Source organism: Clupea harengus, chromosome 13 (assembly GCF_900700415.2).
Source record: "Clupea harengus chromosome 13, Ch_v2.0.2, whole genome shotgun sequence".
NCBI lineage: Eukaryota > Metazoa > Chordata > Actinopteri > Clupeiformes > Clupeidae > Clupea > Clupea harengus.
The window spans coordinates 22638613-22656049 of record NC_045164.1 but is presented as its reverse complement, the minus strand read 5'-3'; the positions used below and the strand labels follow the sequence as shown (position 1 = coordinate 22656049).

At 40.0% G+C, this 17437-nt stretch overlaps 1 protein-coding gene across 3 annotated transcripts in view; it reads left to right on the top strand.

Moving 5' to 3' along the window:
* The first annotated feature begins 11239 nt into the window (after positions 1-11239).
* ugp2b (UDP-glucose pyrophosphorylase 2b) overlaps positions 11240-17437 on the top strand; it is a 36575-nt gene continuing 30377 nt past the window's right edge. Inside the window, exons 1-3 of one of the 3 annotated variants that reach the window (XM_012819903.3) lie at positions 11240-11683; positions 13902-14029; positions 16639-16746. In XM_012819903.3, coding sequence (XP_012675357.1) covers positions 13931-14029; positions 16639-16746 — 207 coding nt within the window. In that variant the 5' untranslated portion in view covers positions 11240-11683; positions 13902-13930. Of the gene's footprint in view, positions 11684-12410; positions 12753-13901; positions 14030-16638; positions 16747-17437 lie in introns of those variants that run through there. The other 2 variants (XM_031578776.2, XM_031578775.2) reach the window with 2 other exon arrangements.

Here is a 17437-nt window from a genome sequence, read left to right as displayed (position 1 = left end):
CGTCGTCAAAGTATCCCATGCAGTCTTAATGCTTTTATTACCTAGCATATAAAGCAGACAAGCAGGCAGCTGGCCTGTATCTAACACAGGGAACAGAGGATGATGGTGTAGTTAACATGCATCAACAAGCACCCAAAAGTGAAAAGGAAATTTGGATAAAACTGGGCGACTCTGAAAGATGAGGTATATGTAAGTCCAGATAGAAAACCCATCCTGTTGCGAGCTCTATACAAATGGGCAGCAATTTTTTGAGTCATGGGAATATCCATGCCTCAACAGGGGGGAGATAAAGACTAGTACATAAACACTGTACAACATATAACCTATTAAAAAAAAAAATAATAGTAATAATAAAAAAAAAAAATTAATTAAATTTTATTTTATTAAAAGTTTTGTCAGCAATGTGAAATATGCATTCGGCATAACTCACAGGGAAACCTCAGGCCAAAGAGGGGCGAGTTCCCCAAGCCTGATTATCCTTTCCAGGTAATACACATGGATTATATCCAATTTAGCAAAACCAAAGGGCTGGAATATTGTTTGGTTATAATTGATGTGTCTTCCAAATGGATAGAGGGGTTTCCCAGCTCAACCCCAGATTTCCTCACAGTAGCAAAATCACTGTGCAAAAGAATAAGACCAACTTTTGGTGTGCCACAAATTACACTACAAACTAGGGAATGTAAAGAACCCAATACTGTTCGAGTTTTTTCTGTGTCTCCACAGGTACAAGGCCAGGTGAAGGTGGGAAACTGGGTGTTCATCAAAGTCATCAAAAGAAAGAGCTGGTCTGACGACAGGTGGGAGGGACCATGCCAAGTGTACTTGCCACCCCAACAGCCGTCAAGATCGCTGAACGCTCCACCTGGATTCACCTGTCACCCTAGAACATTCAGAACATTCAGAACATTCAGAACATTACCAGGATCCACCACTAGCGTTGAGTAGCGTTTTGTGGCGCCGGCAGGGGGCTAAGTGTTTAAATCTTGGTCGTTTGAACGTCACCTAACTTCCAGGGAGCGCCCTGAGGGTTAGAGATGCTGCTCAACATAGTAGAGGTGTATCTGTGTTTTTTGTTTTTCTTGTTTATTTGTGTTTATTGTTTTTCTGTATACATCATATCACTCCGTTATAACAATGTCTAAGCTGCTGCTATTAGTGGTTACTTCAGGAGTAATAATGGGTCTCTGGTCCTCCACAAGTGTAAATGAGAGAATCCATAAGAGGTGGATTTCATATGGGGAACATGAGGTCCTAGGGAATGTTACTCACCTGTATTTACTAATTCATGGTATAGATATGCATCCATGCAAGCGAACAGACTTGATAGGACTAATTGCTATGTATGTACCTTAATGCCAACATCCTACTTTCACCCTAGACTTAAATTAAGGCTACTCTCATTCCAAGCAATGATCTGTGTTGGAGAGAAGTGTGCCCCAGACAACTGGGGCTACAGTAAGCCATTTTAGGATGCAGACGATACCCAGGTGCAGGATCTGTGTAACAATACCCACCCACTAGCAGAACTAAAAAACATGCCACAACCTAGCTGTCACCTTAAGTGGCAGTCCATTCTATATTCCAAATGTGTTTTTCTATTAGTGGAACAACGAGAGTAGGCTCTCTGAGACGGAAACAGTGTAATGAAATTGTCATCGATACTGCTATACTGTCATCAAACACTGCTTCCTCAGCCAACGTCGTACCCTGTCCATTGGGAACAGGTCCTTATGTTGAGGTTGGAATGCAGGGCATTGCCACTCTGACAAGGGTACCCCTAAGGTGAGAGAGGTATTGTGGTTGTGTGGTAGTATATTGTACAGTCATCTTCTTCCACACTGGGGTGGCGTATGCGCCCCCGCCCAGGTCATGGACCATTTTTGTGTTGTTAGTGCTATCTCGCAGGCAGAGTATCTCGTAAGAAGAGATTTGCTGTTGAGAAGCATGACAGCGTGTGGGGGACTGATGTGCTGATGACTAAAAGATTTGGACCACCAGCTCCAAGGTTATTTTGTTTCTGTTTCAGGCCCTATGAGTAAGAAAAGTCATGTTAAGAATGGAAACCCTTAACTATAGGTTGGGATTTTGTTGATGACTGCTGCTGGTGGGGGAGTTTTGTGACTGATATCTGTGTATTTGGATATTGGATTATATTCATAGTGTCTCTGTGACTGAAGCCTTACAGCAAATGAAGGTTGTTATGTGATGCTTTATTACAAGACAAAGTGGTTAATGTTCCGTGGTGAAATCTGGTTGCTTGGTTTACGTCTGGTACATGGTGGTAAGTGGTGTTGAAAAGTCTGCTCTCTATTGTAGCAATTTGTATACTTTTTGTATTTTATGATGTGTATTTCTACATGTTTCTAAGTTCTCATGTCTAGTTTTGTATGTACTTCTGTATGGAGTGTACTGTTGTCTTGAACCATCAAGATGATGATGTTTTAGTTTAATGATGTTTATACTAGTGTTATTTTCATGATAAACAGGAGGGAAATGTTAAAGAAAGTATTAGTATATTTTATCATGAATGTCTTTTTGTTTTAAGGTTTCTTCCAAAATGCTGTGTGCCCTGCTTCTCCATGTAGATTGGACTTTGGAAGACAATTAGCAGAGTCAAGAATGTTAACCCAGAAACCTAACGTATATGTTTACATAAGATAAGAAGGAGAGAGCGGGTTGTGAAATGTCTTGTTACTGGGCAGAAGTGAAGGTATCCTAAGTGCATCCCAGCGTCTTGACTGTCATACTGTGTAAACATTGGTTAATAAAAGGACTTGTTTTCAGCATGGCACGTCAGACAGACTTAAGGTGTCTGTCTCCGTCAGGTCCTGTTCGAAAACCGTCCAGTTCACTTATATGCTTGGTAGTGTTTTTAATCTGCTAACTAACTGTTGAGGGTCTTATCCCTGACAGATGTTTTGGTACAGAAATAGAGCTATGCTTTTAGATCTAGCCATGATGTGTAATGGTATTTATAGAATATATAACGGTTACGGAAAGACACTTTTTTTGGTGATATTTCAGTAAACTTCTGGTACTGAACATCAACTACAGTGAAACCTCAATGGAAACAAGCGCTGCATTGTGGCTTATTCCTGTGGGACATTTCAACAGGTCGTTGTAAGTGCTGCCTGCTTGAGTCCATGGATGATCACCACGTGCCCGACAAGGAGCCAGCAGAGGTGAAGCGGTCAGCAGATAGGGTCTTCCTGGACCAGGTTGAGGACCAATGGAACACCTTTGATTATGGTGAGTTAGTATGAGAAAGAAAGAGGTTCTCTGTAGCAGAGAAAAACTGCCATAAGCCATAATCTGCATCAGATCATCACATTTTTTTTTATTTATTCCATCCAATTGTTCACTACACTTTGTAAATAGACTTTGTGACCTTACTCATCCAGGAGACCGCAAACTGATTGTAAATAGTTGAAGGTGCTTCATTTGTCATATCTTGTGAATTTTACAGGGTGGCTGGACACTGTTGGACCAGGGTGGTTTAAGGAGGCAGAGGCAGATATAACCCCACTGGAGCAGATAGAAATACTGTCAAACCTCCTGCACACAGGTGAACATTCAAGTGATTCATATATTCATTTATTGGGGATATTCTCTTCTATTGTTGTCTGGTGTGCTCTCAAAATCTGTATAATATAATAATTAACTTTCAAATGACATGAATATGTTTGTTTTCTATGTTTTTGCCTGACAGGATGTGCAAGCACTCTGTTCACAAGGTCTGTGGACAGGAGAGAGAGAGTTGAAGGAAGCTACTGCTACGTTTACTCAGCAGTTCCAGCCGTCTTCTGAAACAGCAAATGGGAAGGGAGTGTAAGGGGTGGAAATAAGGAAGAGGGGCAGGAGGAAGGGTCTTTGTGAAACTGAGCAGACCTAAAAAAAAAAATCATATATATATACTGCTCCTCACGCCATAACAGGCAATTCCTTACTATGTGGAGCTGCATTAGGCGTAACCCAGGTCAAAATTCAGAAAGCTGTGGTGTTGTTTCATATCTTTTGAAACTCTATGAAGTACAATTCATGGTTATGGATTGGGTTTGGTCAAGGCGATGTTCAGTGTACAATTAGAAAGACTGAAATTGAATTTCAACAAACCATCTGTAGAGTCCCTGTAGGGGGACTATCCAAATCAATTGTTACTGTTAGTGATTAAACACTTGTATTGCGGTGCTCACAGATGTACTCACTTGCTGCATTGAGTTTGGACCTTGGGGACCACATATTCAATCCAGTCAACTTGACCTCATTCATTTTCATTTTTAATAATACCCTACAATTCTACTTAGAAATAATACAATTATTCTAAGATGATCCACTGTGGTTGAGGATTGAATGAACTCTTCAATTCTTAAAGAAAAAATATTATAAATGATTATAATTGCATTATTTTGTATTTATATTTTCATAGATCAAATAAAATGTTTTTAAATCTTTTTAAATGTTGACTTTCTGAGTGACTGATTTTTTTGTCTGAGTTCCCTGAAATATTTCTACACTTCTCACACACTCAAACACAAACATTCCAGTGACTCCAAACACAAAGAGCTTGCATTTACATGTCATACTAAAATAGTATAATGTCCTTCAACATCTCATATATAAAACATTATATACAGTATATATATATATAGTATGTATATATATATATATATATATAATGTTTTATATGTGAGAAGTGTAGAAATATTTATATATAAATATAAGAGATTACAGTTTTCCACAATTGTTACAGTAACACACGTTTTTCAAAACATTAACGGCTTTCTCCAAACTGCACACACAAAACTGAAAACCTCACACACAAAATGCCTGACACTCCCTTTGCAAGATGACTCTTTGCCATCAAATCTTCTAACTGTTCACAAAATGGAACTCGTGTTTTCATTTGGTACACACAGCCATATTTTCAAATGACACACACAACATTCATTGAGTACACACAACTAAGCATTTGCTGCACACTGTACTGCAAAATTGAAAACACAATCATTGAAATGGAACACACCATAATGAATGACGATGAGAATGAGGCATTTCTCCTTTTGTAAAATGTCTCAGTGTAGGCCTACTTTTTTCATAGTCAAACATAAAACAGCACACAAATATGCAGCAAAACATTTTTTATTTCGGGACACACAGAGAACAGTACAGTACTGTAAACCGTGTGATAGCGCTGTTCTCACAAACCATATTTACAATTTCAGTCTCCTGTTCGGTGGTGAAAGTGTGTGTTCTTCCTCCACAGTGTGGTTCTCTTCAGTCCTGCAAAATACAAATACTGTGAGCACACTGTATTCTATTAATATGCAGTATTACAGTAGATAGATAGATAGATAACTAGATAAAAATAGATACTTTATTCATCCCATGGGGAAATTCTGGTATCTTGCAGCTCTCATAAAAAGTTTGTATGATTTCCTTCTGTCATGAGGTTGTTTTACTTTGTTAGCTTGTTCTTTTATTTGGTCAAATAGAAATGTATATTTATTTGACCTTTGATCTGTGTGGAGTGCATTTCTAGTATGTGGACATGAATTGTAAACTAATCATGTTTAGATTTCATATATGGCCCAGTGAAAATTCTCGCTGCACTCTTTATACATTTACTGTAGAAGCTATTTACACTCGCACAGTTCTGCTCTACATTTCAGTTCCCGTTACCTTCTTCACTTCTGCCTCTGACGGTGTAGGGGCAGCTTTTCAGCGGCCACTTCTGAGAGCGGAATAATCCAGACAACGCGCGTCTTCAAGTATAGAGTGATTTATTTGTCTTTCGGTTAACTCAAACAAAGGCTCTCCATCGCATTAACGCGGTTGAAAAATAGTTTGCCACTTCCGCTCTACCCAGTGCCGCTGCTAGCCATTTTGGTGCCCTAAGCATAACTCCTTTATGATGCCCCCCCCCCCAGTTTAACATGTTATTAAAACGAAAAAGGAAAATCCACTTTGTAAACACAGAACACAGAACAGCCAAAACTTACATACAGACAAGTATTGGGATGTGCAAAATCTTCGTAGAAATGAAAAAGTCATCCTTAAATACAAACTTAAAAGCAGAAGTATATAAGTAAGCAATCTTCTTCAATAAAGCAAAGATTTAGAAGCAGAAAATTCACACAATTTTACTTTACTTTGTAAACACACTATGTAGAACAGCTAAAACACCTCTTGTCACTACAGATCCATAACTTTGCAGCTAAAGTTGTGATTCCTGGTTGCTATGGTTATCAAGGTGCTATGCTAGCTAGCTAGCTAGCTAAGAAAACTTTTAATAACCTTCCATTTAAATGGAAGATTTCCGTTTGCAGGAAATGATAGCTAGTTATCTAGCTAATGTTATAGTCTCCTCGATTTAACTTCTACAATTTTAATGGGTGCCTGTGACACTTCTTATGAAGGAGTTCATATTCATGAGTTCATATTCACACCAGTTCATCATGTGTAAAGAATGCTGATATGAAATATGAAAACAACCAGTAGTCAATGTGCAAGCTTCCAATTTAATCGTGATTTAAGATACTCTATTTGAGTTGGGGCAGTCTGTCCTTCAGTCGAGGCATGATGATCTCTCGCTACAAGTTTCACCTGTTCGTGTTGGAGTAACAAATGCTTGTGGAGTCAAGTGCAGTTGAGAGGCGCTTGTCTCCAGGGCACAGATAACACTTAACTTTTTTCTCTTTTCACGGATACAAATAAAAAAGGCTGTGATTGGAATACGGGACTGGAGCTGTCCCTGACGGGACAAATCAAAATCACCCATAATTCGGGATGTCCCGGACAATTTGGGACGGTTGGCGACCCTACTTGCACCTAAGTTATAACATATTTGAGTGTGCTAACATTAGCAATAACTTCAGCTAGTTTGAGGTGTATGCATAGGCTAACCATTAAATTAGCAGCACATTTCCCGTATTTAACAATGATTAAACATGGACTTACCTGAAAGTGATGCACGGGCATCATCTCGCAGTTTCTTTCTCTTTCTTTTTTGTGCCCCTAACTCCTGTTGTCTTTTTGAGGCCATTTTCGAAAAGTTAGCCTACTGTCAAAGTTCGTCAGGCCACTGAGATAGGAAAGGGCACCCATGGCGAGCTTGGGAAGTTGAGTGTGTATTTTTGTTTATTTTGGGGGGGGGCACCATCGTAACTTTTTTTGAGCAATTAAATATATCTCTTGTTCTGCCAGTTTTGTGATATACATGCCTAAAAGGTGCCTAATATTTCTATACTGAAATAATATCGGCATTATAATTATTATAACTATGATGATTTTTCAGTTGCCTATTTTTTGGTGCCCCCTCAGGACTTGGTGCCCCCTCAGGACTTGGTGCCCTACGCACAGCGCGTAGTTCGCGTTATGGGAGCGGCGGCACTGGCTCTACCGGGCTCGGCACTTATCAACATTAACTAGAAAATGCATTTCCTGAAGGAAATACCAGTGCATGAAATGCAAAAGTTAAGAAAGGAAGAAGAAAAGAAAGAAGAGTGAAGAAGCAAAGAAGAAAGGAAAGAAGAGTAAAAGAAGGAAAGAAGAGTGGAAGAAAGGAAAGAAGAGTGGAAGAAGGAAGGAAGAGTGGAAGAAGGAAAGAAGGAAAGAAGAAAAGAAAGAAGAGTGAAAGAAAGGACAGAAGAGCGGAAGAAGCAAAGAAGAGTGGAAGAAGAAAAGAAGAGTGAAGAAAGGAAAGAAGAGTAGAAGAAGGAAAGAAGAAAAGAAAGAAGAGTGAAAGAAGAAAAGAAGAGTGGAAGAAGGAAAGAAGAATAGAAAGAAGAGTGAAGAAAAGGAAAGAAGGGTAGAAGAAGGAAAGAAGAAAAGAAAGAAGAGTGAAAGAAGGAAAGAAGAGTGGAAGAAGGAAAGAAGAAAGACAAGAAGTGGAAGAAGGAAAGAAGAAAGGAAAGAGAAAACAAATTAGAGTATGGAAGGTGTCTCTTAATATCCCTAGTTATACAGTTGAATGGAGAGGGACAGAGAGAAGAGGAGCCTTGGAACCTTGGCGCAGGTGTCAGTGAAGCACAGGTGCAAGCCAGTTTAATGACCCTATTATGATGTCATAATGGCCCAATGTAAGTCAATGGGAAAAATTGTATTAGTTTTTCTTTAATATCTTAAAAAGTATAAAGTTTAGAAACGTGAAACGTGAACGTTAAGCGGTTCGAGCTAAATTAATCGCAGAAGTCGGTAAGAAGAAGAAGAAGAAGAAGAAGAAGAAGAAGAAGAAGAAGAAGTATAAGAAGCCTAGGAATAACAATACAGGGCATTTCATGCACTGTAATTAGTAGTTGCCAATACCTTTCATGGATGCTTGTACAAATGCACTGGACAATTAATGGTATCCCAATACTAAGGTTTCTTAGGTATTTTTTCACCGGTGAACAGGTTATGAATGTGGTGGGAACGTATTCAACTCCTCAGCATCTTGCCCATGGACTGAGGTTGTGACATTGTGGCATCATCGTCAAGTGCAACACGTCAGGTTCCCCTGCAGATCCATGGATAGACAGCTAGTTTCACATCACCTTCAGGTTTCTGTTGATCTATCTCAATAAATGTGGTGACATATTAGATCGGGTCCACATTTGAATGCTTAAACTTACAGTTTTTCTCGATTGATTACATTCAAAAACTGGAACTTATGGCACAATGACCACAACCTGTAACTCATGTGCCAACTCCCTAAACCAATTTTGCTAAACTATAAGCACAATTGTGCGCTTTAGACACAGATTTCAATTGTTAACCGCACTTTCTTCAAAACACAACACACAATTATCTGCTTTAGACACAAATTTCAATTGTTAACCGCACTTTCTTCAAAACACTAAACACCATCCTCTCTACTTTGCACACTTAATCAATGCCAAAACCTCCTTGTGTTCAGACAGAACACACTGCTATTCAATTGGCAAAACTTCCATTTCCAAGGCTGTTGTGCAATTTGAAATCAAAGCTTTAGCAATATGATGGCCACAGGTTAGCTCCTGGTTTGGAGAACAATTGATGGCAACATTGAAGTGAGAGGTGATCAGAAAGGCAGAGGAGTGAGAGTAAGAGGAGGAGGAGGAGGAGGAGGAAGAGGATGAAGAGAAAGAGCAAGAAGGAGAGCCATTATCTCTGATGAGATTCGGGCCACTGTGGTCAACCCTGTGGTCAACCATGGTTTGACCATGCAGGAGGCTGGCCAGAGGGTTCAACCAAATATAAGCCGGTTCTCAGTTGCATCCATTCTCTGGACATTCAGAAGAGGGAATAGGTAAGAAACACTACTATGACAGGAAAACACTAGTTTGAATGCCTTATCAGGAGCATAGTATTCTTGTATTTTCCATTGTACTGTATCTGTAAAATTACGTAAACAAATACAAAGTGCAACCATTGATGACCAAGACTAATTCCTAAACATCAATACAGTGAGCCTAGCCACAGTGGACTGTGTTCTAAGGCGGAACACCTTGAGAATAAAGCAGGTGTACAGGGTGCCTTTTGTCAGAAACTCTGACAGTCAAACAGTTATGCTATGACTATGTGCAAGTAAGTCATATACATTTCCACAACTGATTGCGTCCTATCAGCACTGACACATTACTGTACTGTATTGCAATCCAATCCAATGTTACAGTTTTTCTCGATTGCTTACACACATGAAGCATGCCTCGTTTTCTCAAAACTCTAAACACAAATCCCTAAACCACTCACACAAAATGCAACAACATTCACAACACTGTGTAGGTCTATTTCTGATAGCACATTGTCAATATTGTCTTGAGCTAGAGCAGGATGCAGTATTTTTGTCCTTTTTTATTTTACATTTTTCTTTCTTTTTTTGTTGACTGTACTGGCCTATATCCTATTGTTTGTTCTGTGCAAATCATTTACACATTCATTTGTGTTTGCTGTGATGAATAGGCTACAGCACTTTTGGATAAATAAAAAGAAATATTTAAGTTGTTACTGTATATTTGTGTGTTGTTTTATATTTGAGTAAAAACATTATACAGTTATATTTTACTACAGGAGTAAGCGTATAGTAACATAATGTTCCTGATAAGGCCTTCATACTGGTGTTTTCCCATTTCATAGTAGTGTTTTCCATTGAGCACATCAGTGTTCAATCGATGCTTAGAATGTCTACTCTTATAATGGGCTGTGTTTGTCATTAGAAAACAAAGTACCCTTTTGAGGTGACATAACACTGTTTTGAAAGCAAAGTTGCCTTTTGCAGGATATATAAAGGGTTTCACATTTTGTGTGAGTGGTTTTGGGATTTGTGTTTAGAGTTTTGAGGAAACGAGGCATGCTTTCAAAAAATGTGTGTTAGCAATCGAGAAAAACTGTAAACATTTGTTACCATCTTTATTCTATCTTTTCAGTGTTTATTTGAAAACTGGAGTCTCTTCAAAAGGAAGCCTTCCTAAATTGTGTAGGCTTCTATCCAGGTCTTATTGTTATAGCACTCTACTGCCACAAGGGGGTAGTAGTCTATAATTCTACAGTAAATTCGACACTGTAACAATAGGTGTATAATTTAGCTTAGCCTACCATCCAGTTTTATATCCAGATCTCTCATCTAGCGTTTAGCGGACTACTAAAAATAAATGTCTTCCTCTTCTGGACAACCTTTTTTCTATGTGAGGCCTTATCAATAAGAAGAAGGACACCGGATTTAATTGCTATAGACCCTACCACTAACGTGTCACTAACAGTGACACATATTAAACATTGTATTACACTGTGGGATGCTATTACGTAATGGACCTTTCCAGTAGTAATAAAGAAGCCTGAAGATAATGGCCTAATTTATTCATTCATACAAAGTTCGTCTGTGACATGGACACATTTTTTGCGTCTTTCGAATGACAGGCAGGAACATAAACAGAGTAAACATCTTAATTAGGCTGTCAGGAATTGACTTTGCACTTTCGGATGCTTGGGTATATGCGCTCTTGAGTAGTGACGTGAACAGTGTCACTGTTCGCCAATTCATGGCCATACCCACAGAAGACTCGACGTGGCTTTTTGCGTAGGGCCTATACTCCCACCGCAGCTTGACGGACAGTTGACGTGGCAGTAGGAAATCAGCTCACAGGCTGATGGTGGGATCTTCAGAAAGTACCGCGATATCATTGGCTTGAGAAGCGGATGCAGTGCTCTCGTTGGCTGTATCAGTTAGTCGGGAATTCACACAGAAATTCCATTTGTATTTCTCAAGAGAAATGTTTATGTTTAGACCTCTCTCTTTTAAATGGCAGTTGTGTGTTTTCGAAGAGTTTAAGCCCATTTCGATACATCACGAGCACATAGGCTATAGCTTCCAGGCCTATCTTGTCACTGCAACTAGACTTCCCCCAAGAAGAAAAAATTAAACTCACTGAATAGGTTTCGTAACCATAGGTTTTGTCCCGAGGCAATTCGCCTATTTCGTTTAAATGTCAAATCACACGTTGGGTCTTGCATATGACATAGTGGCACCAACCCTGGGCATGGTGGTGCAATACTTTGTAGGCTTACAAGAGAAATATTGTCTTCCGTGGACTACCATATCCGACGCTTGCAGCACACATCAGCTCAGTCTCGTAGACTATATCCTTCATAATAGAGATCTGCTGTATACCCTTGTTTGCTCTTGGGGTTGGACCACCAGGACCGTCAGCATCCTACACGATCAAGCGTAAGGATACACCTTTATTTGTAAAGTAACATGCCACACTAAATGACTTATGATTGAGCATTAATCAGCATAGTACAATTGTGTCTGTTAGCAAAATGTACTGTTAACGTCAACTTAAAGCGAGGCAATAGCTAATCGAAAACATGGATACACTTGTGTGCAGTGACATGCAGCTAGCCTACAGCTCTGTTATGTTTTGTCCATGACATGTAAATTAATGTTCAAACTATTTCGTTAAACGGTAGATTGGTGTGTTGGCTGTGTATGCAAAGTCATGTAATCGTAGAACCATGGTACGAGCCCCCATTCATTTCCGCGTTTTTAGGATAGGGGTGCAAGCTAAACTCAGCAACCTAAAAACACATAGCCTAGGTTACGCGATGCATCTTCATCTTAAGTCACATTAGCACAACAATAATCGTGTTAGCCTACCGTTTGGTTTAATGACGACATCTAATAAGTGGTGACGTTAAGGACGAGGTTACACACAGTTAACCTCGATTACTGGGAGAAGAGACCACCGAGATGAATGGTCTTGAGAAAATGGGGGCGAAGCAATATGTCGCGATGTTGGCAAGCAAACTTGAAACAGTAAAATAAAACGTGACGTGGTTTATGCTACGCATATCTCGGGTTGAGCGTAAACACCATAAAATACGTAGGTCTATGTTAATTTGGTTAAAATATAACTTTAGATGGCAGAGCATATTCTCTTAACAAATAGCCCTTGATTCCTCCCCTTCGTAGGCAAGGCTACAGTAACCGTGTTAGGTTAGGAAGGAGGAGGGCGAGATGATGGTTCATTTGTTCGAAGTTGATCTGAAGATGACAGTCAACAGTCAAAGCGGACTGAACACATTAATACTTAAATGAATATCTTAAGCTTCCTTTTTGTCTTTCGATGTGAACATTTGTACTTTACATCAATTCAGTTTGACTCGAAAAATCCTACGAAAAGGAAAATTGTAAGATACTCTGGGCTAATTGGATAATATATTTTTTTTGTTTTTCGTTGTATGACCCTGCCAATATCCTAGGCTACCCTCTTTCACCATGTATTTCGCAGAAGGTAAGTTATTTCAGAGTGAGGTTGGACACTTCGTATATAGAGTATGGCTGTACCACCTCAAAGATGTTTTAGATGAAACCGACGATGCCTGAAGGGACCTAGTAGTCTACCTTCAATTGTAATTTCCTTTCGAAGTTTCATGCATGATCAACTCGGTTTTATATTACTTTATATATTTCTCCCTTAATCTGCCACGAAGTCGATGTTAAGTAATGTTGTAACCTATATCATTTGTTCAATTGGTATCTAGATTGGAAAGCAAGGGTTACTGTCAGCAAGACTCGTGAAGTCCAACAGTGTTATGAAACTGACATTGACGATCTCTGTGTAACCTGCCGTACTGAGACCCAGCTATTGTGATCAGTAAAATTCTAGATAGTGTTACAAATTCTTACACTGGAACTCGCACTGGCTCTGGCATAGTACAACGCCTAGCAGCCTTTCATAACCCCGGCTCAGAAAGCGTTTCCAGCTGTGCACCAATGACATGTAAGACCACCTGATTAGACTGGGTAGGCTGCTAGGCTATTTTTTAAGCAGCATAGCCTACTATATTATTTTGATCTAATTCTCATCTTGCCTTATATTATGGGAAGCACACATTGATACTTTTTTAGGAGGCTGTAGAAACCCGTTAATTCCACTGAGCCTCACATCGTATGGGTAAGACAGGTCAGCGCCTATATGGCACACTCGGTAATAGGGAGATTGTGGAGGTTGTTAACTGTTGCCCTCCGTAATATCTCTGCAGACCACTTACAGAGATGTGCTGTTAGGAGACTTTTAGGCAGAGTTAGTAAGGAAACATTGTTTTGTTTTGTAATTGTTTATTTGTAAATAGGAAATACTGTCAACAGCTATAAATATTGTCGTTACGTTGGTTGTCCTGTTTTAACAATGAATCACTATACAGCACTCGTATGATATTTATCTCATTCTGAGTGTGATTCCCATCAACATTCCATCTACATTTTCTAAATAAATGACGTTTAGTAATGTTCCATGGGGGGCCTCTATCAGCTCAAGATTCTGTTCACGGCTTTATAATCCCATCAACCAATCTTAACTACATCACTCAAATGATTTAGCCAGAGAAACCAAAGTCCTGACTCTGCCCCCTCTCTGTGTGCTCTCTGCCACCCCTCATAGGTCTCAGAAAGAGGGTGCCCAACTCCTGGATGGCTGAGTTCGAAGAAGTGATGCAGCAGCAGCTGGAGACCTCACTGCACAGTGAGCTGGAGAACCTGCTGAGCACTGCCGATGGTGCTGAGGCAGAGGTAAGACGAAGGCAAGAGAGAGCAGCCCCACTGCATGGTAGACGGCCAATGGAATGGCATTTTCAGCCAAGTTCTGCATACTTTTTTTTTTTTTGCCCAGGATAAAAAAAACATTGTGTGTTGAAAGGATAGCAAAAAGTTAAAACTACTCCATGAGAGATTACGTTATAGCTACTGGAAGTGATTCTTTTTTGGTGTACTGATTTTTAAGCGAACACCTGGAAAGCAGCTTTGCACAGCCCCCTTTTTGTTGGAATGCTGAAGCTATCTGTCTACTGATGTACTTTGGAAAACATATGTCTTGGAAAAACCTTGGCTTTGTACTCAGTGACTAAAATTTTAACACACGTTGTCAACCAATCAGCAGATGCTGTCCCCGTCTGCCAATGATATTGTGCAGGTGCTGCACATTGATGGAAGTGGAAGTCTCACGGAAGTTAGGAAGAAATACTAATATCTCTTTAACTTTAATGTTTACAACGCTGATATTAATATGATGAAGATCAGAGAGGGGGGACAAGTGTAATACTTAGCATGACCCTGAGAGTGTAAGAGTGTAACAGTGTGTTAGAGTGATTGTGACCCTGAGAGTGTAAGAGTGTAACAGTGTGTTAGAGTGATTGTGACCCTGAGAGTGTAACAGTGAAAGAGTGTGTTAGAGTGATTGTGACCCTGAGAGTGTAACAGTGTAGCAGTGTGTTAGAGTGATTATGACCCTGATGCTTTTGAAGAGGGGAGAGATTGCCCAGGGCTTGTTCCCATGGGTGGAGTTTGGGTTGAACGAGGGATACACCCCTCTCCTGAATCATGGTAGGGTCAGTCAGATGCGGTTGGGGTGATCCATCTCTGTCCTGAGGGGGGCTTCAAGCGCTGCGGCAGCATACTTTGCTTGGCCCTGCCTGATGAATGAGGTGTCACACTTGGGAGAGATTTCACAATGCCCCTCGCCATCCAATTAGCTCACCAATGAGACTTGCATGATCTGGTTTCCTCACTGTACTCATAACTCCTCTCTTACTGGCCGCCTCTGTCCCTGTTTCCTTATTGCTCTCCCTTTCTCTCTCGTTCTTTCTCTGTTTCTGTGTCTCTCTCTCTCCCTTTCTCTCTCGTTCTGTCTCTCTTGCTCCCTTATTGCTCTCTCTTTCTCTCTCGTTCTTTCTCTGTTTCTGTGTCTCTCTCTCTCTTTCTGTCTCTCTTCCTGTCTCTATCTCTCTTGTTCTGTCTCTCTCGCATTCTTTGTTATTTTATTAATTTCCCTCTTATTGTGTTCCATGTTTTTCCATCCCTTCCTGGTATAATTTTCCAATTTTTTTCACCTGCTGTTGTTCTCTCTCTCTCTCTCTCTCTCTCTCTCTCTCTTTGTCTTCCCTATCACTCAATCCTCCCCCTGTCCCCTCACTCTCCCTCTAGCTGCCTCTTCTGTATCCCTCTCTTTCCTTGAGATTTCCGCATGGTGTTGAGAAGGAGTCTTCACAGCAGCCCTGCACAGGTTGAGATTGGCTTGGCCAGGTTGTCACTCCCCTGAGTGACTGGTTTATGATGTCAGGGGTACATGAGGTCGCCCCTCTTTCTCCCTCTGGCATAATTCCAGGGTGTTCAGTCAAAAGCAAATAATAAAACAAAAAAAACAAAAACAACTCTGTCCCCTCAGGATAAGAATTTAAGCCAATGCTGGACTAAAGACAGACAAAAAAAAGCACCCACTCACGCTGTAATTAAGCCCTTAACCAGACTTGCCCCTTGTTTAGAGAAAAAGAAACTGCTGTCAAGCGTACCAGGAAAACAGGACAACACGTCAGGGAGGAAAGGAACGGTTAATTATTGTTGGAATGTATATTTAAGAGAGTTGTGTTTCCTTGTGTTTCCTTGTAAGCTCTTGCCTGCCTCACAGGCTGAAGTCACGCCATAGCGAGAGTCAGTGAGGCCCAAACTAATAGCTTAATAACTTAACTAATGCAACAGTTTCTACTTTATGTTGTCACCTTAGTTTTGAGGATGTGTTGTCACATTGTTTGGAACAGCACAGATCTTACTGAGTGTCCAGCTCAACTTACCACAAAAAAAGGTTGCTGCTCTATGCAGAAATACTATCCAATCCAATACAATGCTGTAACCTTTGCGAGATCCAAAAAGATCCAAAGATGAACCAATCTGAGTAAATACTCATAATTGAAAACTATTATACAATGTTTGTAACATTGTTATAGCAGTGGATCTTGATAAAAATGTGACATAGTTACTGGGTCTCTGGGCAGATTCAGTGCCCACCCAAGTATTACTAATGTTTCGTTGCACCACGTGTTGTTGGACGGGCTGAGGAGTTTAGGAGAAGTGTGGAGAGATCAAGCAGGGTGAGAATTTAATGATCCTCTCAACAGGGAAGCTAAGGCCAGTTACAACATCACACTCATTATTGTACAAGGGAGAGGGAGGACTGCGTGCATCTCAATAATTGGAGTGCAGAAAAGGATGAGAATGATTTCAGGGGATAATTATAGTTCCGACCGAACAAATGAAGACAAAGCTTCCCAATAGCAGCACTCTCCATTTTAAAAACCCCACAACAAATGATGTGTAATCATGCCAGTTTCTTTGCGGTCTTTTTTCAGGTTTCCAAAAAGGACTTTGAGGGCTTCAAGAAACTATTCCACAGATTCCTCCAGGTGAAGGGACCTTCAGTGGAATGGCCAAAGATCCACAGGCCTCCAGAGGACTCGGTAAGATCTTCTCAGCTTCTTCTCAAGAAATCTTTGTTTTCTGAAACAATACTTGCCAGGCCTTTGGTAAAGTTGAAGCAGAGGTCAGGTTACACAAATGTATGCATTGTCAGAATGAAATTCCAAAAGGTTATCTTGTATAAATATAATATACACACCCCTACCCTTAACTGACGAAAAGCAAACTCTCAAACCTATACTGAAGAGTTACCTAGGGAATAACAGATATGCATTTAAATAAAAAGCCTCTTTAGAAAAAAAGACGGAAGGGAAACTGAATTACTGCGCCTGGCTTGTAACAGGAGGACTTCCCCAGGTTTTAGAGTGTGCCGATTAAGATTAAACACACACAAGATCCCACACCCACTGTATGTAGTGCAGGACACAAAGGTGTGGGGTGTGATCCACATAGGCAGAAGGCCAAATGGAAAAGGTCAGTGCTCTGGTTTACTGTAAAGTATGAATTGGAATACATACTTTTCTGTAAGTGTGTACTTGAGAATATGAATTGGAATACATACTTTACAGTAAGTGTGTACTTGAAAATATGAATTGGAATACATACTTTACTGTAAGTGTGTACTTGAGAAAATGAATTAAAATACATACTTTACTGTAAGTGTGTACTTGAGAATATGAATTTGAATACATACTTTACAGTAAGTGTGTACTTGAGAATATGAATTTGAAT